Source organism: Miscanthus floridulus, chromosome 1, assembly GCF_019320115.1.
Source record: "Miscanthus floridulus cultivar M001 chromosome 1, ASM1932011v1, whole genome shotgun sequence".
NCBI lineage: Eukaryota > Viridiplantae > Streptophyta > Magnoliopsida > Poales > Poaceae > Miscanthus > Miscanthus floridulus.
This window is the reverse complement of record NC_089580.1, coordinates 147,605,228-147,627,729: the sequence shown is the minus strand read 5'-3', so window position 1 is coordinate 147,627,729 and position 22,502 is coordinate 147,605,228. Positions and strand designations below refer to the sequence as shown.

General features: G+C 43.7%; 2 protein-coding genes across 7 annotated transcripts; both read left to right on the top strand.

Moving 5' to 3' along the window:
* Positions 1–7,322: 7,322 nt before the first annotated feature.
* Positions 7,323–20,191, top strand: LOC136543500 (protein HUA2-LIKE 2-like). Of its 6 annotated transcripts, none has more exons than XM_066535944.1 (13): positions 7,323–7,850; positions 10,608–10,684; positions 10,890–11,437; positions 11,567–12,956; positions 14,787–15,231; positions 15,793–15,901; positions 15,981–16,093; positions 16,183–16,364; positions 17,315–17,789; positions 17,879–18,497; positions 18,671–18,847; positions 19,427–19,472; positions 19,561–20,191. In XM_066535944.1, the coding sequence occupies exons 1-12, from the start codon at positions 7,725–7,727 to the stop codon at positions 19,450–19,452; spliced, it is 4,287 nt and encodes a 1,428-aa protein (XP_066392041.1). In that variant the 5' UTR covers positions 7,323–7,724; the 3' UTR covers positions 19,453–19,472; positions 19,561–20,191. The 6 variants fall into 6 exon arrangements, with proteins under 6 accessions (XP_066392041.1, XP_066392035.1, XP_066392027.1 ...); XM_066535938.1 differs by having other exon boundaries at positions 10,890–11,443; XM_066535930.1 differs by having other exon boundaries at positions 10,890–12,956.
* A 983-nt stretch (positions 20,192–21,174) lies between these two features.
* LOC136497329 (uncharacterized) lies at positions 21,175–22,071 on the top strand. Its single transcript, XM_066493122.1, has one exon. It carries the CDS (start codon positions 21,175–21,177, stop codon positions 21,976–21,978), a length of 804 nt encoding a protein of 267 aa, XP_066349219.1. The 3' UTR covers positions 21,979–22,071.
* Positions 22,072–22,502: the final 431 nt, after the last annotated feature.

The following is a 22,502-nucleotide window of genomic DNA, read 5'->3' as shown; positions in this document are numbered from 1 at the left end:
GGTGACTTTGGTATTGTAGCACCTCTCTAATTTGTTGCTCAAATTCTTCACTATACTTTTGAGCTCAATGTTCTCCTTCAAAATGTTAGTCTCACAAGACATAGAAGTAGAACAAGCATCTATATGTGAATAACATGGCATTTCTAATAAATCATCACAAGAGGTGGATACATGCTTCTTGCCTACATCACAAGGGTTAGCAACAATGTGTGATTTATCATTTGATCCATATGATGAGCTCTTATTATTTTTAAGTTTCTTTGTAAACACTTTAATGAGAGAAGCATGTTGTTCTAATAATTCTTCATGAGATGTAAGTAGTGTCTCATGATTCAATTTTAGCTCATCAAGTAATTTCTTATGTTCTTCACAAGAGTTCTTTAGAAATGAGTTTTCATTTTCCAATTTCAATGTTTTAGCTTTCTCATTTTCTAAAGACATGGTCATGCTAGCAAGTCTACTAACAAGCTCATCATATGAATCAACATGATCAACCACATTAGCATTTGATACCTTGGTGTCACCTTGTGACATGAAGCAATGTGGTGTAGTGGATGGGCTTGTAGTAGCATCACAATCATGGCCCGAGCATGAACCATCATCACCATCAAGTGTGCATGGGATAGGATCATCATGTGCATCACTTGAAGCATCATCAATCTTGTCAAGTGAACTTGTAGTAGATCGATCATCATCATCACTTGACCATAAGGTGGAGCAATCTTCCTCAATTACCAAATTGTGGCTATGCTCAACACACTCATGTGCCTCCTTCTTGGGCTCATCATCATCATCGGAGACCATCCCATATTTCTCATTGAGATAACTCCAAATCTCATGGGCGGTCTTCATGTCAATGATCTCTCCAAATATGCAATCATGCAAAGATCTATACATGATGTTAGTAGCTTGGATGTCAAGATCTAGGCATTTTTCTTGTGCTTAAGTTAGATTATCTTCATCCAACACATGAGAAAAGCCTACATCTACCATCCACCACATTTGAGGGCAAATAAACTTAAAATTGCATATCATCCAATTTTTCCATCGTGAAGTGTGTGCCATCAAAAATGTGTGGACAATAAACATCTAGCCATAAGTCACCACCCTCTTGGGTCGGTGAAGACCACAAATGAGAGACCTGGCTCTGATACCACTTGTAAGGTCGAGATAACGACTAGAAAGGGGTGAATAGTCATTTCTAAATTGAATCGCAGCGGCTAACCGAAACAAATGCAGAATTTAAACAATCGGTCTAGCCAAGACTACACCCCTCTATCGAAGTTCACAAGCACCTTATAAAGATCCTAATTAGGCAACAAAGGTGTGGGGCTAGCTAGAGCTCACCTAACCAATTTTAGAAGCAAGGTCACATAAACCTATGCCACTAGTATTTCAAGCAACGAGGGAGCTCCTACACATGCTAGTAAGCAAAAGCACAAAGTCACCTAAGATCACTAGCAATGCTCAATAACAAGGCAACCAATGCCAAATTAGAGAGCGCAAATACTTAGCTACACAAACTAAGCAATGTGACTAACAAGGTTACACAAACCAAATTAGCCACGCAAGGGAGCTACTTTTATGCTATACAAGCTAGAAGGTAACTAGCAAGCTACACAAGCTAACTAATTATAAGAGCAACTACACAAGCACAATGTATATGAAAGTAATTACAACCTTGTGTAACGAGGATGCAAACCAACGGGAATACAAGGATGACACGATGATTTTTTGCCGAGGTTCACGTGCTTGCCAACACGCTAGTCCCCGTTGAGACAAGCTCCAAAGTTGCCACTGGTCCTCTTGCTAGTGGTGACCCACAAGTCACACTCTCCCACGTGGAGTGCTTACCACAAGCTCTAGCACTTGACTCGGTTGGACCACTTGTCGTCCTTCGTGTCTTACTTTACTAGAGTTGCTCTTCGTGGCTCCCGCGGGGCGAGCACAATGCCCCTCACAAAGCTCTTCTTCGGAGCACCGCACAAGCTTCTTGCGGGCTTCGACGGAGACCACCACCAAGCCATCTAGGAGGTGGCAACCTCCAAGAGTAACAAGCACCACTGACTTGCAACTCGATCACCTAGTGCCACTCGATGCAACCTCATGATGCAATCGTACTAGAATCGCTCACTCACTCAATCGGATGATCATTATCAAGCTAGATTGAGTTAGAGGGCTCCCAAACACTACCACATAAGCCACCAAGGCTCTAGTGTGCTCGGCTCTCGGCCAAAGGCCGACCACCACTTCTATTTATAGCCCTACAGGCTAAAATAACCGTTACCCCTTCACTAGTCATTTTTCAGGACGACTAGACGCACAGGTCATGTGCACCGGACGTGTCTGGTCGCCTGCATCTGGTCGCTGCCTGACCGCCATGTGTCCCATTCAAACTAGCCATTACCGCCAACAGCTCTCTCTTACATGTCGGATCGGACGTGTCCGGTGTGCCGATCGGACGTAGCAGGGCCAACATTCGGTCGAGTCCAGAGAGCTCCTAGAGCTGCTCAACCGCGACCGGACACGTCTGGTGTGACCGACCGGACACAGGATGGGCAGCGTCTGATCGAGTCCGGAGAGCTCCCAGAGCTGCTCAACTCCGACCGGACGCGTCCGGTGTGGCCGACCGGACACGCCCCCGTGTCTGGTCCACTCTAGACCAACACCAACGCTCCATGTCACCTCGGCAACTTTGCCAGCGCCTGGCCAGATTACCGGACGCGTCCGGTATAGATATCGGATGCCTCCGATCACATCGGGAAGACACCGGACGTGTTTGGTCAACATATCGGACGCGTCCGGTCACCCCATGACCAGCGCATTCAACTCCTTTTCTTCACCAACTTCTTCACCTTTGCAAATGTGCCAACACCACCAAGTGTACACTACCATGTGTATGTGTGTTAGCTTTTCACAAATATTTTCCAAAGGATTAGCCACTCAACTTGCCATGTCACTCGATCCTAGCGATGATGCAAAGTTAGATCACTCGAGTGGCACTAGATGACCGATATGCAAATAAGTTTGCCCCTCTTAATAGTACGACCATCTATCCTAAACCTGGTCATCAACTTCTCTACACACCTATGACAGGTGAAATGAAATACCCTAGGTTATACCTTTGCCTTGCGTATTCTATTCCATCTTCTCCAATGTCGATGCAACACATGCACCAACATGATCAACAATGATATGATCCACTTCATATCATCACATGATCATATTGGTTCATCGATCTTGACTTCACTTGCTTTTCACCGTTGCCTTCGTCTATCGGCGTCAAGTCTTGCTCAAGCTTCACCGCCACGTGGTCCATCACTCCAAAGCCTCTGACTTGCCCTTCACGCTTGCAACCGGTCTATCAAGCCAAGTCATATCCTTGATCACATGACTCAATGTCATGTCTCATGTGCAATGAGCTCCTTCATCATCACATGTGTGAGCTTTGCAACATCTCTAAGCTATTTTCACCTTCATAGCATATGTTGCTCACACACATGTACCTGTGGACTAATCACCTATGTATCTCACATAAACACAATTAGTCCACCTAGGTTGTCACTCAATTATCAAAACCACACAAGGACCTTTCAATGCCACTTGCGAGTCATAAGTTGGGATTGGGGTGGGCACAGGATGAGGCAACAATGGGAAGGGAAACATTGAGGCCTGAGGCTTTGTGTAGTATGGGTGTTTTTTATATGATTGGACGGAAGGATGAATAATACATAGAAGAAGAAAAGGGAAACGTTGAGGCATGAGGCCTAAGGCTTTGTGTAGTATGGAAGGTTTTTATATGATTGGACGGAAGGATGAATAATACATAGAAGAAGAATTGTTGGATTCAGATGAACGGGCTAAATAGGGACCCCGCCGCAGGGAATGGGTACAGGGATTGCTCCCTCATCCCCAACCTCGTCACACCTAGAGAGGTTTTTCCCTGTTAAGTCCCTTGAGAAAAAATGTCCTCGTGCCGTTCTCTAATAGAAAAATTCCCTAGAAAATCAGGGATCGGATTCCATTGCTATCTCTATCGTGGAGTTGACCTGTTTGACTAGTCAAGTTGGGAGCAAAATTTGTAAAAAATGAATTAAATCACACAAAGAAGTAGGTCAAGAGCAGAAAACACGCAAAAAGTGGAGTCCAACCCACACCCCCCTCGGCTACGGGCAACACAAAGCCCGATTTTTTTTATTTTTTTGCTCTTTTTTTTAAAGTTTTTTTCACAAATATGCCTCTGGAGTTATGCTTTCAAAATCTGGACCCTTAGCTCGGCGCCATCATTGGTGACGCCGAGCTTACATGTCTCGACGCCAAAGTGTTTGGCGCCTAGGTCGGGGGCCACGTCGGCATCAAAGTAGAGCCGAGGGTGACATGGCAGCCAGCTCGGCACCGTGGATCTTGGCGCCGAGTTTGGCACCGTAGATCCTGGCGTCGAGCCGGTCTTACATGTGGGTCCTTTTCATTTCTCTCTCCCTTCCTTTCATTTTCCTCTCTTCCTTTCTTCTCTCTTGCCCGACGCCTCCCGCCAGCGGCATCGCTCCCGCCGCCGCGCCCCCGTCCTGGTCGCCGCGTTCGCGCCCCGTGCCCCCGGCCGCCGCCGCGCCCCGCTTGAGGTGGCCTCCCCGCGCGGCCATCGCGCCCTGCCCATCCCACGGCGTTGGGCTAGCCTCGGCCGGTGCGTCCGTGCCCCATGCCCCCGTCCTGGCCGCGCTGCGCTGGTGAAGATGCTAATGCAGGTGCTGCTGGTGGCGTCCGTGGAGGCGGCGTTCCTGGTGGGCTATGTGCACGCAGACTTCCAGCTCATGCTGCTCGTCTACGCCGGCAGCGTCGTGCTCACGGCGCTCGTCACCGTCCCCAACTAGCCCTTCTTCAACCGTAACCCGCTCAAGTGGCTCGACGCCGCCGAGGCTGAGTGCCACCCGTGCCCCTAGGTCAGCGCCGGTGTGGCGGCAGGGGGGGGGTAAGAAGTATGGGAAGAACAAGTAATTGATCGATATGTGTTCTTGGTCGATTTGGCTCGACTTGTTTAAGTTCTATTTGCTGAACTAATTAATGATAAAAGAGAGATTGAGATATTCGACAGTTTTGGTACTTCGAATGGCTCAGTTGTAGCTGAAATTTAGCTCGCAATCTTGCGCGCTAATTATCAGTTGTATCTGCAATGATGATCTAAAAGGATGACAATATCCTTGGTTATACTTATGCTTTTCCATTGCTTTCGTCTGTATCTTCCATTGATTTCGTTTGTAGGCCTATTAGCATTCTGTGGAAGGGTTTTTGCTGACTTCTGATGCATATCTATAGTTGGATAGTGAGTTTTCTTAACAGAGATTGCATAGTTCTAGTTTGATCCCTTGATTATGTTGTCTTGCCATTTTTAAGTGAAGGGTTCATATCAGTGCTGTGCAGGTTTAAATTACTCAGAACATGGTCTGTGTTGGAATTTAACTATTGAATTCATTTGTAATTCTCTTGCAGTGTTCCAATCAAACATTTAACTATGTAGGTTGCATGTAACCATAGGTATCTTAGGACCTTTTGTGTTCCTGCATGGAAGTTTTCTGCAGTTTTTTTGTCCTCAATAGGTGGATGGTCTTTGCGAGTACTTATATCAGTTTCTTGTGTTGATGAAAGCCGATGCAAGGATTGTTTGCACTCAGTTGTCTGATTTACAATAGCCAACGTGACATAACATCCATTCTACCCATTATCTTAAACATAGGAATCACAGGTAAACAAAAATATATTAGATCATATCAGCACCAGGCTTAGTGAAATAGTCATCCGAGTCGCCAGAAAATAAAATTGGCAAACAATCAGGCAAGGTGCAAATATATAAGGTTTTGAAAATATGTAGTGTACTTTGTATTTCAAGTTCTCAACTATAAAAACTAAAATAAGGAGCCACTTTTAATCTGTTACTAATTTTTTTTGCTGTTAAGGTGGTTTTGAAATAAGTGTACTTTGATTTTCTCTCTCTCATTCTCTTTGTAATTTTGTGCTCTGCAGCAGTGTGTGGTCCAGTATGACTAGGCCTTTATATCATAGGAGTATGTATCATCAATTTGCATAGAAATAAAGATATAATAATCTGTGCCGGAAAACAATATGATTGATTGGTATTATATTTTTTTAGAGGTATGTAATAGTTTGAGTACGAAAGTTGCACTTTTAAGTTAGTGCAACTGTGCAAGTGATAGAACGTAGCTCAGATTTAAGAAGACTGCAAGCACACATTGGCCACTCAGATTTAAGAGATGACAGCAGGCACACATTGGCCACCGGTGAGTAGAAGTTTTCTTTTTTAGCACAATTGCCTGTATCTGAATGCTCGTCCGGGACTGGCAGACTCCACGACCCACTCGGCGAGGTGGTTGTTGATCCGATCGCGGCCCAGCTCGATCACCAGCACCACGCCGAACCGCTAGTCGATGCGCGATAGCCCGAAGTCGGCCACCTTGGCGATGTCGCCGTCGCCGAGGAGGATGTTGGTGGATGATTCTCGGGGTAGCCCGGTGTGCAAGCCCCTCGCCGCGCCCATGCAAAACTCCGGCTGCTGCGTCCACGACACCGGTGGCTCCTCGGCCCCCGAGTCGTACAGGTGGCTCCGATGCTGGATGCGATACAGCACCGCGATCCCCGTCCGGAAGTCGGGGAAGAAGCACCTGCCGCGAGGAGCGCGCGGCGCGCTTCATGGCGAACCACGGTACATGTTGCCGAAACCCCCGATGCCGATCAGGTTGCGCTCATGGAAGCTGTCACCTGATAGTGGCCGAACCCCCCGATGCCCGATGTCGTGGAAACTGCGTGGCCTCCCCTATTCCAGGGCCGCTAACGGCAGTCCCCTCCGCCGCAGGACGAACCAGCAGAGCACGGCGCCCGCGAGAACAGAGGCGCTGAGCACGCCGAGAGCGTGATCATCAGAACAGAAGTCTCCTCTTGCTGCTGTCTGCCACCTCGGCGCCAATAACCACGGCGCCAAGCTCGGTGCCAACAACCTCGGCGTCGTGCTGCCTGTCAGGTCAGCGTCCATGCCGCCAACGTGGCCCCGACCTAGGCGCCAAAGCCTTTGACGTCGAGACTTGTAAGATGGCGCCGAGCGAAGGGTCCAGATTTTAAAAGCACACATATTTGTAAAAAACTTAAAAAAAGAGAGCAAAAAATAAATAAAAAATTCGGACGCAAAAGCCAGCTTCGGCAGATATGGAGATGGGCACGCGGCAGCAAAGCCGCTCCGTCCTGCTGACGCGCACCCCACCTCTCAAGCAGGCCACCGCTTCTTCACCCCTCCCACGCCCTCCTCCGTCCTCCGTCCTCCCTCCCTTCTCCCTTCCCTCTTCCACCGAACTACCAACCCCACGCCCTCTCACAGCACAGCGCGAGCGCAGTCGCACGCTCGACGGCTCGAGTAAATAATAAACTACTAAAAAACGCGCACAAAATAATACCGAGAGGAGAACCAAAAAAATAAAAATCCCCAAAGCTACCTCTCCTGCTCCTGCTCCCTCTCCCCCCTCCCCCCTCCCATGCCTCCGCTCCTCGCCGCCGCCGTTGAGAGAACTAGGACCACGGGCGGGCGGAGCACTGGCTTCCTGCGGACCCGCCGCCGCTCCACGGGCGCAGGCGCTAGCCGTCGCGGGGTCGCCCTGTGAGCCCTGATCGGTGCTGGGCGGGGGTCGGCGGCGGGCTGGTAGACGGGCGGTGGCGGTGGCGGGGCGATGGCGCCAGCGAAGAGGAAGCGCGCAGCGGCTGCGGCGGCCGCGGCGGCGGCTGCCGCGTCCAAGTGGAAGGTGGGCGACCTCGTGCTCGCCAAGATGAAGGGCTTCCCGGCCTGGCCGGCTATGGTGAGTGCGTCGTCTCAACAGCTCCTTCTGCTCTGCTCGCTGATCTGTGGCCTCCTTGTGGCCTGCGCAGCCTGGGGGTCCGGGGATTCTGGGTCTTGGCGGGGGTTTCTCGCTTAGGGTTTGGTGGGGGACGCGGAAGGCCGGTGTCTGGGGGCTGCCCAGCGGTCGGTTTGGTTAAATCTTAGGTTTTCACATGGTCTCCTACCCCGATTTGGCCATTTTAGCTAGTAATCTGCGCTAATTTTGCCCTCCTATTGCTGCATAGCGCAGGGAATTTGTGCGAGCAGGGTTTTGGTTACCACATGCTAAAAAAAGATAGGATCTTTAGTAAAAGAAATCCCTTTCCCTTACTTTCTGCTGAGCTTTAGGGAGTAGGGGCTGATTTCTACTGCATTTTTTGGCCTAGCTTGGTTCATTTCTGGGTGATTTGTTTGTTTAGATGTTGGGTTCTTGTAGGGATCTGGTGCTACTTGTGGTTTATGGCATGGGGGCTAGGTAGGATTTGGGCGATTACTGATTAGGGGCCATCTTCCTTGTGTTTGGATGTGCAGTAAGATTTCGACCCAATTTGACCTATGGATTTCATAGCTTATTGTAGTGGTTAACTGGTTAAGGATATGGACTTCGTTCTTGGGGATCTGGCTGCTCTTTGTACTTCCTGTTTACAACTACAGATGCCAGGATATCTGATGCTTCCTAGGTTCTACAAGGCGGCACTTTGTCATTTCATTTTTTATCACGTCTAAAGTAGCATAAGATTTTCTTCTTGAATGTCATCAAACTTTTTTAATTTCGTTGCTTTTCAGTAATGAAATTCGGATTCATCCGCAGTGGGAAAAAATAGCATAAGATTTGTTGTTTTTGTGTATGGTGTTCATATTATGCGAAATATTATATGCATGCGTTCTTCTATACTACAGAGTGGTCTGCAACTAAGTGCGCGTTAAATGTTCTCTCATGTTTTGTTTTAAATTTGGACCAAGGGTTAAACAAGCTAAAAGATGCCCTCTATTCGTATTGGTATTGGTAGTCACACCACAGGTGTCATATGTTTAGCAACTTCATGCAGATTCTTCTGAGTTTATAGAGCTCTTCTGACTTTGTATATGACTGTTTGGTGATACAAAAGATCTAATTCAATTTTCTAGCTCTATAGGTTGTTCTAGTTTTTGCTGTGATTCTTTTTCTTTATAATTTCTCCTCCACTCAAAAACGCTTCTCATTCTCATCACATTTGTTAAACCACTTTACAAGTATTCTTAATCCTTCTAGTCGTAGCACCCTAATTGAACATTTGAACACATAATTGTTGATTTATTTCAGTAAGTTTTATGTTTGGTTTCTGGGATGGAATGTTTTGGTAATGCGCCATTCCTGTATTCTGTTCCATTGCATGAAAATAGATATGTTAAATATATTTCATTAGGCAGATTATTTTTTGAAGTTAATTTAAACAAAAATATATGGCTAGTCATTTGCTTTGTTTAAATTGGCGGTGCATATGTCCAAATATTGCAAAAAGGGATTGTAAAACACTACAAAAGCTTATCCTGCATGTATTATTTACTATGATTGTAGAGTAAGATAAATGTAGAGCCCATAATGCTGTGACTTAAGTGTGTGGGTTTGGATTGAGATGTTTGGGCAGAGATGTTGGAAAGTCTGAACTTGAGAGCACATGGGTAGTTTTCAGTCTCCGTATGTGATGTTTTTGGGCCATTGCCAACTTGGCATTGACTGCTACAGGAATGCCAGGGGATGTATTAAGCCTGTGTTTGCTGAAATGACCAGTATTTAGGATGGAACCAAGTGCATCATCTTCTGTCCTGTGCTGTGATGCCAAATGCAGCCTCCCACAATTCCTTACCTGAACAAATAGAATGGACTCAAGAAGCTTGGTTGAACATCACTACTTGCTATATGTTGGCTTGGCCATTCTTATGTTGGGAAGCACGCTATGGGTGATTTTGGACAATAAACACTTACAAATATACTGTTCATTATTGTCATGACAGATTGATTAGATTAAGTGATGGTTTCCGTCTCAATAGTGTGTCATTATTTTCTTTGCATTCTGCCCCCTAAGGCCCTAACTATTAGGTGAAATGCTTAAGTGCTTCCAGTCAAAACTCATGTTACATCGATATCCTTGCAAAATTTCTCTCATCCTGTATTCACCGAAAAGGTATACTGTTAACTTTCTGTCTGCTCTGTAGCTGTTGTGGACACTTTCCTAAGAGTGATTATGGTTCCCAGTATATTCATTTTCTTTTGGGGCTTTATTTTAAGTTCAATTGGTATACTTACTCTCGTCATGAATATAACCCTATTTGGACATCGACATTTTCTCCAATATGACATTTCAACTAGTAATATCTATAAAATATATAATCTTAAATTCGAAGATTTGTATACCATGAATACTTTTTCATAATTAATCTGGTAATGCCAATTTTGTGTTGTCTATAAAACTATAGATAGTGATGGTCAATGTTAAAAGAAGTTTGACTTAGGAGTTAGGACAAACCTAAAAGTGTTTGTATTTTTATTTTATCAGAGGAGATGACTCTCATGAAATGCCACAGGCTTACTCGTGCTATTTCTCTGTACTTTAGGTCTGGCTAACCCTAGTAGGGCGCCGGTATTCATGTGAGCGTATGCTTGTATGAAATTCCATTTTGCACTTTCAGAAGTTACCTTTTTCGTGAGGGAATATGAAGAAATTAGTTCATTTTGTGAATATTCGTACTTTTGCAGATTAGTGAACCAGAGCAGTGGAAGATGCCTTCTACTAAAAAGAAACCGCTGGTTTATTTCTATGGTACTAAACAGATGTAAGTGCTATTTTCAGTTTTATTTGAATTTGTGAGTTTCTTTTGTATCTTCTTAACATCCTCTTTTTTGGAACCATCTGAGTATTGTTACTTTTGATTAGCTTATATTAGCACTTTTTGGTAGTTCCTTCTCAAAAAGTAAATCATGTTTTAGAACCATTTCAACCTGTAAGTTATTTGTGACTCTTAGTTCTTTCTATTGCAGTGCTTTCTGCAATTATGCTGATCTCGAGGCATTCACTGAAGAGAAAAAAAGATCTCTACTTGCTAAGCGACATGGTAAAGGGGCTGATTTCCTGAGAGCAGTTGATGAGATAATTGAAGTTTATGATTCTCTAAGGGATAAAGGTAATAACAAGGTTGACTTGGGTGCTGAAGAAGTAAAGCCAGGCGTAGAAAAGTTTGCTGAAAATAATAGCTGCATGGATACTGAAAATCTGGTCAGTAGCTCTTATATGCACAATGATAAAAAGATAGAAGATCATTATGTCACTACCAGGAGACATGACATGGTCAATTCTGACAGGCCTTCAGTCACTATAATGGGTGACGAGTGCTGTGTTGTAAATTCTGCCCCTGAGCCTGCTGAAAATGTATCCGTCCTTGATGAAATGAGGGATATTTCTTTGCGTACTAATTCATTTTCAAATAAGCAAAGGGATGCACAGCCACAAAATTGCTACACACGTAGTAGGGTTCCATCTCTGCGGAAGTCAAGAAGTTCAATAAGTGTGGAATCGAGAAAGGCTCAAGGTTCTGGTAAATTTTTTTATCATACCAATTTGGCTTCTATTGATTTGGTTCCTGGTGAACATAAGGAACATTCCAGTCGTCATAGGCATGAGGATGACAAAGCTAACTCAGGTTCTGTTTCTACATCAGATAATGTCTGGTTGCATTCTGGCGGAGGCACTTCCAACCAACCAACTTTGGGGGCTAGTAACAGCAACAGAATGTTTAATCCTCCTGCTAAGGTGGATAGTACTTGTAACAGTGAAGCATCTGAAAATGGAACTTCAGAGACAGAATTGAAATCAAATGGCACATCAAACACAGCAGTAATTTTCACGAGAAAAAGAAAATCAGATAGAAAACCTGTTCCTCATTATAAAGATTGTACAACACCAAATAAAGATGAGCAATTACGTGCTGAGTACAGTGAAATCCTTCCAGATTCTCCAAATTCGAAGAATGAAGTAAGCAAGTCAGATGGAGATGAGCACTTGCCATTGGTCAAAAGGGCAAGGGTCCGAATGGGAAGGTCTCAGTTGGAGGATTCACCAGTTGATGAAATTGATGCTTCTAATAAGAAGCCAGAGCTTGCAACAACCTTGGACCAATGTGATAGGAATGGTAAACCTGCAAGTCCTGCCAATGATTACTTAGCTGATCAGGTGTCCACAGTCGTAAATTCTGCTTCTAATCCGTCCTGCAAATTTGACACAACTATCCTGTTAAAGGAAGCTCATCTTCCTTGGAAGAATAAAGAATACCATCCAAAAATTTTAGCATTAGATGTGGAAGCTGCTTTGCCTCCTTCAAAACGCCTTCATCGTGCCTTAGAAGCGATGTCTGCTAATGTTGCTGAGAATATCAACAATATACCTGAAGTGACAGGACCAAATGAAATGGCTCTAAATGGCTCTTTGTTGACAGCAAACAGCCATTCTAATAAATCTGCAGATGCAGTAGTCACAGTATCCAATAATCCTGTAATAGTTCAAAGCCCTGAACCTTCTTTAGACACACAGTTCGTGCATAACCCATCGGGCAAATGTACCTCAGAACCAATTTTACAAAATAACACCATTCCTGATTCTGCTTCAGTTCCTTCAAGAGAAAATGATTCCTGTGAAGAAACCCTCATGGATACTAAAACGGCCAATGGTTCTTGTGTTTTTAGTGAACTAGATAATGATTCCTGTGGGAAAACTTCAGCCCTTTGTATGAAATTGAATCGGCCTGCACTTGATGTTACACAAGCCACATCTGTACCTGACCGGTTGTCTTCATGTTTGGAGAAAGCCAGTGAAAATGTGTCAGCAAGTGGTGTCAAAGAGACGAAACCATTTGGCTCTGCTGTTTGTGATGTTGACAGAAGTGCAGAACCGATTGACCGTTCAAACAACAATGTGATGAGCAACACTATACAACATAGTGAGACTATTGTAGTGGATTCAGTGAACAATGTGGGGGATACGGCAAGCAACTCTTCGTTGGCTACTAAATCATCCAGTATACAATCCGATGCAGACACCCGGACATCTGAAGTGTAAGATCTAAGATCTTATTTTTATGCTGATGTTACCTTTAATGTTTTGAACATGAATATATGATGTATTTTGCACCTACATATCTATGTTGCTCTTTTGCAATTTTGGTGCATGTGCCATTTCTATTTTTGACATGCATCTTTTCCCAAGTGTGTTATGATGGGCCTTCTCATTTTTTCTGGATGATGTGAGATGATTATTTCACCAAAGATGTCTACTTTTGAAATTGCATATGCAAAACTAGGTCTATGTGATGGCCTAGGACTCTGAAAACTAGTCTCCCTGTTTTTTTACAAATAATAGTCAAAGTGCTTGTGTCATGATAATTTTGGTGATGGATATCTGTGGACTATTCACTTATGCTGCACAATTCTTTCTAAAAAATATGAAATAGCTGGGCGCTGTTTTCTACCTCATTGTGCACCAGATGCTATATCTGGACACTGCTAATTGATAGGTTTTTTGAGCTGGCCGAGATTAATTTTGCAGAGCACAATTTTGTTATTATTGGGACATGCTTGAAGCATGAAAATATCCATTGTTTAGCCCCCCTTCGGAACAAAGGATTTACAAAACACAGGAATAGGAAAAAAGTAGGAGTGAAATGCCCTAACACTTCAAATCCTACAAGATTTCAGAACAAAGGAAGGTTTGGGAAGATGCCTTTGGAAGCAATGTAGGAGAAACATAGGGAACAAAACAATGAGGTTGTACCTCATGTTTTATTTCCTCCAAAATTACCTATTTCTCAATCCATAGGAATTTCAAAGAAATTGTTGGGAAGCATTCCTTTGTTCCAAAGGGCTTCATAGGATTTTTTCCTATAGGAACTGAAAATCCTTCAAAGTTCCTATGTTTTTTGGAGCTCTTGTGTTGTGCTGTTATTAAGCTTAAGCATGATGCCTATGTTCTACAAGAATGGAAAGTACTGTATTAACCTTTATATTCACTTATGGTTTCCTAAGATCATGATTCTTCTGTCATACATATTAGACTGCCATCCACTTACTAAAATCTAATTTTTATTATCCTGAAGGTGTACTCCCGTATTTTTTATCTGAACCCAACATGTGCACAAACCAAGGAAACACTAATGTAAGGAAAAAAAAGAAGATGAGTACACATTCGCCTATTAGATATGACTGGTCCTATCAACCTGCATGTTTTTTGTCTTCACAGTACTAAAGTAGGGGTGGGGAGTGGAGTTATTGCACTTAATTTTTTCTTTAAAAATACACTAACATTTTTGTGATGCACAAACATTTTTGAGACGCTGCTTCCTGAGAATTTGGGCAAATATTGTAAAATGGATGGAGAGTAGATTTTGTTGTTCATTTCAATCAAACTGTGAACTTGTGAAGCATAGGCTAAAGTAATTCTTCTATGAAATCTGAATGCAATATCTATAGTTCTATAGAGTATTTATTTCTTCCCTTTGTTTTACTATTTTTGCACATGGCTTCGGCAGAAAATGTTCTGTAATGTTTGTCTGTGGAGGATATGACTTATGAGGGTGTAGTTATTGCAATACTTCCACTCCCTTCCCCTAACTAAATGATTTGATAGAAGAGAAATGATTATATCATAACATTTAATATGGGTACAGATAGTCATTTCACATTATTTTTTTCCTGGACCTGTTACTTATTTAGTGCACCTGGTCTGCTATGGATAAAATATAGTGAAACAGAGGTAGGGATATTGTAGATTAGGTTCCTGAACATGCTGCTGTCTTGCTGTTGTGATCTTCTGTTGTACCTTCCAACTTGGTGCTTAAATTTACAAAGCAGCCTTCTGATAAGGCATGACTGTACTTATTTGTCTTGCAGGCATACGTTCTCATCTTTGGCATTGAAAGAACTGAACCATAGAAAAATTAAGGACAGGAGCACTTCTCCAGATTCAATGCCAATGAAAGAACTTATAGCTGTTGCACAAGCTAGAAGGTTTTCTCGATCAACTTCCTTTCCAGATAACTTCCTAAATGCCAAGTATATTCCTGAGACATCAATAAATACACCTCCCAAGGAAGGATCACACAGGCAGTTGTCACCCTCAAATCGGATAATCAGGCCCACCTCTGGAAATGATAATGTTCATTCTCGGAGTCCTTTTGATAATATTCAACCGAAGAAATTAGCAGGGCATGATGAAGCCAATGCAGCACGAAGGTCTTTCAAAGATTTCCTCAGTACATTGACAAGAACCAAAGAAAGTATATCACGCGCGACACGTCTTGCTATTGAGTGTGCTAAATTTGGCATTGCTGGTGAGGTTAGACTCTGCATATCCCTCCTTTTGTTGTATTTGTTCACATAAAAAAACCGTTTTCCATAAGACTCCTAGTTCTTTGTTCATGCTCTGTGACTAGATGTTTCTTTAGGATTGTCTTGATTTGTTTGATTTTGGATTTTTTTTATGTAGCTGGTTTGTTCGATATACTGGATTTTTGGTGGATTGATTAGCGTAGATTTCGTTTCTTGGTTTTCTTACTCTGGTGATGATGTGTTTTATATGCCTTATGCTAACTTGAGGAGCAGACATATCATTTTGATGTATGTAGCTTGTTACCTAAGAGAGCCATCTCTGATATTTTTCTACTTGCTTAGACATAGTATGAGGAACCATATCATAAGCTTGAGGACTTGGAAATAACAAGTGATAATCCTGTCAGACATGCCACTTACAAATTCTAGTTTAGTTTGTGAAATTTACATAAACGTGCATGCTGCCTGCATCCAGCTTATGAAGAGAATCATATGGCCCTTATTTCTTCCACCAAAGTGCTATATATCAAAATTTTCTGATGCCTTTTTTTTTTGTTTGATTGATTAGGCAATTGACATCATCGTTGAACACCTGGAAAAGGAATCAAATTTATATAAGAGGGTGGATCTCTTCTTTCTTGTAGATTCAATAACACAATGCTCCCGCAATCAGAAAGGTAGGTGTTAGCCTTCCCATTTTTGGTTCATTATTATTTTTTTATGATGGTATTTATGATTACATTAAAAATTATGCAGGTGGATCTGGAGATGTATATCCCTCTCTCATTCAGGCAGTTCTACCTCGAATTCTCTATGCTGCTGCACCTCCTGGAAACTCAGCATGGGAGAATCGAAAGCAATGTCTCAAGGTAAGTACATTTGATGGTCTTGAGAGTAGACATCACATGCTGCACTACCTTTTCTTTTGCTTCTTACAAATTTGTCATTTAATTATTAGGTTTTGAAACTTTGGCTTGAAAGGAAAACACTTTCAGAATATGTCATCCGTCACCATATTAGAGAAATTGAGACTATCAACGAGGCATCATTTGGAAGTTCTCGCCGTCCTTCAAGAACAGAGAGAGCTCTAAATGACCCTTTGCGTGACAATGAAGGAATGCTTGTTGATGAGTATGGGAGGTATGGTGCTATCCCTTTATTATGTTCCTGTAATGAAAATGGTTAAAGCTATATGAGTGTGAGCGTTACATGCTTGTATCATTTGCATGTTATCATGCAATAAGCACTAGTTTTCTATTTGTTGCTTACAAATACATATGAGAATTGGAGGTTTGGCAGCCTACTTTCGTATTTTGGAATTGAAAAATGGTTTTAAGCTATATGCTATAGTGTCTTATGTTTGCAACTTCTTCAATTATTTTCTCTATATGCAATAATCTTTTATTTGTTGTGTCCCAATGCACAATCAGGGCAAGAACTATATGAATTCACCGTCCATAAAAAAAATCATGTGCTAGCCCTAGGTAGGTTTGATTAGGGTATCTTTGTTTATATCCCCATGTCCATGATTTTGCTCATACAAACCCATTAGGGCATTCTTTTATAACTAGATATATGCCCGTGCGTTGCACCGGGGCCACAATTTATTGAACTGAACCCCAGTAATCGGACGTAGACGCGTGAGCTCTGAGGACTTCGTATCGGACATGGACACGTGGATCTAGTCTTTGTATCGGAACCGGGTAGGATGCGTACGCATGAGCTCCGAGTGGAGGATGATTCGTATCGGACGCGGGCGCGTGAGCAGGGATCGAGACTTGGTATCACTGGGTAGACGATGATGTTACAGTCTTTTTTAGGTGTAGGGATTTCGTAAGAAACCTTTCTATAATAGATATGGAACACAAATGGCAGAAAAAATGTGATGACGTGTTTACGATCATGCATGATACATGCAATGCGGAGCTGCATCTGTGGCATCTTGGGTCCTAGCGGGCCTTTCAATTTGGCCTTATTACTTTAACAAATCAGTTACGCACATAGAGCATGTAACATCATCTTTTGTCCTGAGCGTTTCTCCTACTTTCGTCTATTTGCCTCATGGTTGTGTGTCTCATTGTTGTCAACAGCAATGCTGGTTTTCAGCTACCCAACTTAATTTGTACAAAAGTACTTGAAGAAGAGGAAGAAAGCTCTTCTGAAGATAGGAGCTTGAGCTTTGAAGCTGTTACACCTGAACAGGATGCCCCATATAATGATGACAATGAAGAATCTCAAATACCTGTTGAGAAGCATCACCACATTCTTGAAGAGGTTGATGGTGAGCTTGAGATGGAGGATGTAGCTCCACCATCTGATATTGAAGCAACCACCAAATGCCAAACAGAGCAAAGTGACACCAATTGTGCACCATCTGATCAACGGCATTCAGATGTTGGCCCTCCACTTCCTGTGGACTGGCCTCCATCACCTCCGCCGTTGCCATCATCTCCTCCGCCTGTGCCACCTCCTCTACCTGCCCCCGTTCCTCAGAGTGCGCAGATGCAGCCTAAATTACAAATGGCATCTGATCCCATTGGGCCGCATCCTCCAAGAACTACATATGTATGTATATTTTGTTCCTGTGCAAGAAGAGATTATGCAATCATAATGCCATGTACCTAATAGGTACTTCTTTCTTTTCTTTTTTACAGAATGTTCAAAGTCAACAACCGCATTCAATTGCAGAGCACCCAGGTAACATGAATTCTTCTGCTGCATCATTGCCACCCCCACCTTTTAATAATTCGGGATATGGAGCGCAACCAAATCAGATACCACCTCCCCCACCAATGGCACCACTCAATCCTCCTGGTCCCCATGGTAGTTTCCCTGCTCCCCCAGCACCATACCATGGGAATAACTATCATCGGCCTCCAGCCACAACAATGCCTAACGAGGGATATCATCTGCAACCACCACCCCCTCCACCACCTCCAAATCAATTCCCTTCTGTGCCGCCAGAACACCAACATAGGCCACATCACTGGGGTAATAACTGTCCACCTTATCCTGAGAGATATCGGTACAATGGACATGATCGAGGTCATCACAGACATGATAGAAGGCATCATGGGCATGACAGACAACAACATTATGATGATAGAGGATACCACTATGATGATAGAGGATATCACTATGATGATAGAGGCCATTACTTCGATGATAGAAGACATCATTTTGATGACAGAGAACATCACTTCGATGAGAGAGCTATTAGGGGGCCAATGCACAATGAGGCTGCTGACAGGGGAAGATATCCTTTTCCTCCAGGTACACTTCTTGCCATGGTCATGAATCTCTTCTTATTTATCATGGTCATCATGCTGTAAGGTACCCTAATAAAAATAAGATATGCTAATCCTTTTGAAGGAATGAGCTATTGCTTGTTATATGATCATCTACATCCAGCACTGAGTTGATTTGTCTTGTTGTTGAGTCATAAGCAGGACCTCCTCCGATTCCTGACCATTTTGAAGCTCCACCAGCCCCAATGCACTATGGGCGACCTTCAGATCCTCCACCAGGGCCTTGTGCAGGGTGGTCTAGGCCACCTAGGATATCTAATGACTATTCTCCCTCAAGACATTCTGTGGAGCCTCCAGTTTCACATGCAGCTGGAGGTATGTAACATGTGTTGATATATATGCTTTTTAATGAAAGTTGCTTCCATTTCCTATTAATATTTGTTTCTTGAAATCCGGTCTTGTAAAGAATTGCTAGTCCACCAGTCCCAAAATATTGAGGACTTTGGTTTGTCCCAAGTCAAACTATACTAAGTTTATAAAAAAAGAACAGTAATATTTATGAACTTGTAGATGTTAATACTAAACTCAAAGCTTTTATGACAAAAAAAATCCTTATGTTTTGGGATGGAGTATAATTTTGTTGCTAAGGTAGAGGATTTTCAGGCTTCACTCACGAGCTTCAGCGAAAAGTCAGGTGGCAACGACGTGAAAGAGTTCCATAGTTTTGTTGAATAGGATCAGAATCTTGTTCTCCATTTTATGTTTACTTTAAGTAGCTTTTCATCAGTAGTCCACTAATTATAATTCCTGTTACTTGTTAATTTGTTAATAACAAAGTTGTATTTATTTCATTTGTTTGTTGTGAGATGCTAAAATAAGAGCTTCTGAGTTCTCACATTCCCTTTTCTTGGCGAGTAAAAATTGTGGATACTAAATGCACCTTTCGTACTGCAGGACATGGTGGATGGAGACCTAGATAACCTTTTGCAATATTGAAGTGGTAGGCTATTTGTTACTTTGGCAGTGCTTTTGTTGAGGTTTACAAGGCATTGTCCTCTTTGTTTCATCTGACATCCCGTTTGTTTCAGGTGCTGATGCTTTTCTTAGTCTGCGGGGGCTTAACCTGGGAGTCTGGTATCTCTGCTTCAGATTAAGGCAGAAACGGAACACTCCAGGAAAGTGGGAGCTGTACCTGCCTCCTTGTACATATGTATCTCAAGGATTCTATGGCAGTCGGTCTGCCTGAAGTGCTGTTGTATCCTAGGGGTAGACTGTGCGACCACATGCAGAGCTGAGTTGTAGGGATAGGATGTCTTTTATCAACCGATTGTAGTCTTATTAGATTGTATTTGTTAGTGCCAGAGTCTTCGATTTCATTGCTCATGCCCATTCCTGAATTCCTTCTGGCCTCAGACGACAGCCAGCTGCTCTGATGACTTACCGAGACTGTTTGAGTACAGCGTACATATATGCCAAGAGAGAGTGAAATACAAATCATTTTGCACCTGCTGGTGACCTGTCCGATCACTCACTCCTTGCATCTGGACAGTTTCAGCTTTGATGTTCACTTCTTTTCAACCCCATTTTCGTGTATGTATATAGAGCAAGTACATATGGCGGAACTAATGACTTGCGATTGATCATTATTGTTTCCCTAGAAAACTACAAAATCTAATGTTATGTGGTACTTCCTGTGATCACAAATATAGTTCCATTTAATTTGTGGCTGGTGTTGGTCGAACTATTTTAGCTTATTACTCTTCCAGAGATTGACAACACTACTGGTGTTACAATGAAAAATTATTCCTTATAGCTTATATTTATTTGATTTAAGATCATATATGTGACGATCGACTAGTATTTGTGATGATCTCTGAAAGGTGTTTGATTTAAATTTGTCCAAAGTCGTCAAACGTTTCTAATAAGATTTATGTTTTTAGATGAATCATGAGTAATATTTTTCATAAAGTATAATCCGCGTGTTGTTAAACTATATGAATCTTGAAAATTTATGGTCAAAGATAGAATTGAAATATTTCGCTTAGAACAAATAACAAAGGTAGAACTACAACTGCTATTAAGCGGATGGGGTATATATATTATTGTTCATGATTTATACGGATGAAGTACATTATTGTTCATTTTTTTTTGTTGGCTGTATTGTCAATGGCGCTGTGGAGCGGCGCCAGTCTCAAGTACTCCTGTTTAAAAGAGTCTTCGACGAACATATGAGAGCTAACATGCAGTGTCCCCTAGCTAGAATGCCAGCATCCATCTACGTACCATCAAAGCCAAAAACAAGTGAGTTGCATGCATGACCAAAGGGCCACTAACCTCTCACCAGCAAACCAGTACCTGTGTATATATGCATGTAAACAGGGTGGCCATGCGCTGAAGGAGGCAACAAGTCGTTGGCCTGGGTCGATGCATGCCACCGGTATGAAGCACCTAATTCAGAGCATGCACCGATGATCCGCTCACTCCTACTCCTACTCGTCTCGTCTGGTTATGCAGGAGGAAGCAAGCACCTAATCCAGACCGAGACGACACCGTGCAGCGGCTGACCCAACTACTTGAAATAATCTCATGTCTTTATATAAACAAGTCGCACGCCGCCAGCGAGCTAGGGAGAGCCGGAGAGGCTAGGAGGTCACAACGGCTGAGCGAGCACTATCTAGCTGCTAGGCCACAAGACGATCCATATGGCGGCCCCGGCGTCTCACGTCGCGGTGCTCGCCGCCGTCCTCCTCCTCCTCCTCCCGTCCCTCCTCGCGCGCCTCGCCGTCGCGCAGCCGACCAAGGGCGCCAAGGCGTTCTGCATTAGCCAGTTCGCCATCGCCAGCCAGGCCTGCTCCATCCTGCCGCCGAGCCCACCCGACGAGCACCACCACCACGACGATGACGACGAGGACGAGGATGACCACGACGACGACGAGCATCATGACCGCGACCGTCGTCGCAGCCACCACGCTGCGGCCGTCAGCATCTCGGCCCTGATGGCGAGGAATAACGGCAGCCACGGCGTCGTCGCTGGGAACCGCACCGTTGGTCACCACCAACACCAAGGCAACCGCACCCGCGGCGGGCACGGGCGTGGGCGCGGTCGAGGCCGCGGGCAGGGCCGCCGTGGGCGTCTGCGGGACGACGGCGACGACCAACATGATGCCGACGATCCTGACCACGACGATGATCATGCTGACGACGATGATCACCACGACGACGACGAAGACCACCACGACACTGACGACCCGGACCACGACGATGACCACGAAGACGATGATGACGAAGATGACGATGACGATGACGATGACGACGACGACGAACACCACCACGACGAGGAGCTCCGCGCGTACCGCGACTGCTGCCGGTGGCTCAAGGAGGTGCAGAAGGACTGCGTCTGCGAGGCGCTGCTGCGGCTGCCCCCCTTCCTCGTCAAGCCGCAGCACACTTACGTGGTCAGGGTCGGCAGGACGTGCAAGATCACCTACCGCTGCGGCGGCGTCTAGCTAGCCCCCATGTCGCCGGCCGGCCATCCACCGTACGACGTCCATGCAGCTGCCGCTCATGGCCGGAGTTTGATTAACTGCCGCGCGCGAGCTTTCTTTACGATTACACGCATGTTTGATCATTTTGTTCACGTAGGCAATATATATATTAGGTAGACATGGGGTGTATGCGTTTGAGTTATATATGTGGTTGCAATGTTGGTTGTCCACGTCCAGTAGGTTTGACTTTTGAAGGATAATGTAGTCCCTGAAAATTTTTCTACATGTCTCCTTGGTACTGATTTACTGCTATTTTTAGCAAATGCTAGTACATCCTTATTTTCAATCTGATCAAGTTTATAGTAAAGATTATCAATATTTTTATGGTGAATATAATCTTATCAATAGGCACACTATGAAAATATATTTCATGGTGAATATACAATGATATATACTTTTTTGGTCTCATAAATTTTCATAATCTTTATATAATCTTAGTCAAACTTGAGATAATATAATTTAATTTACGACAACGCTAAAATATC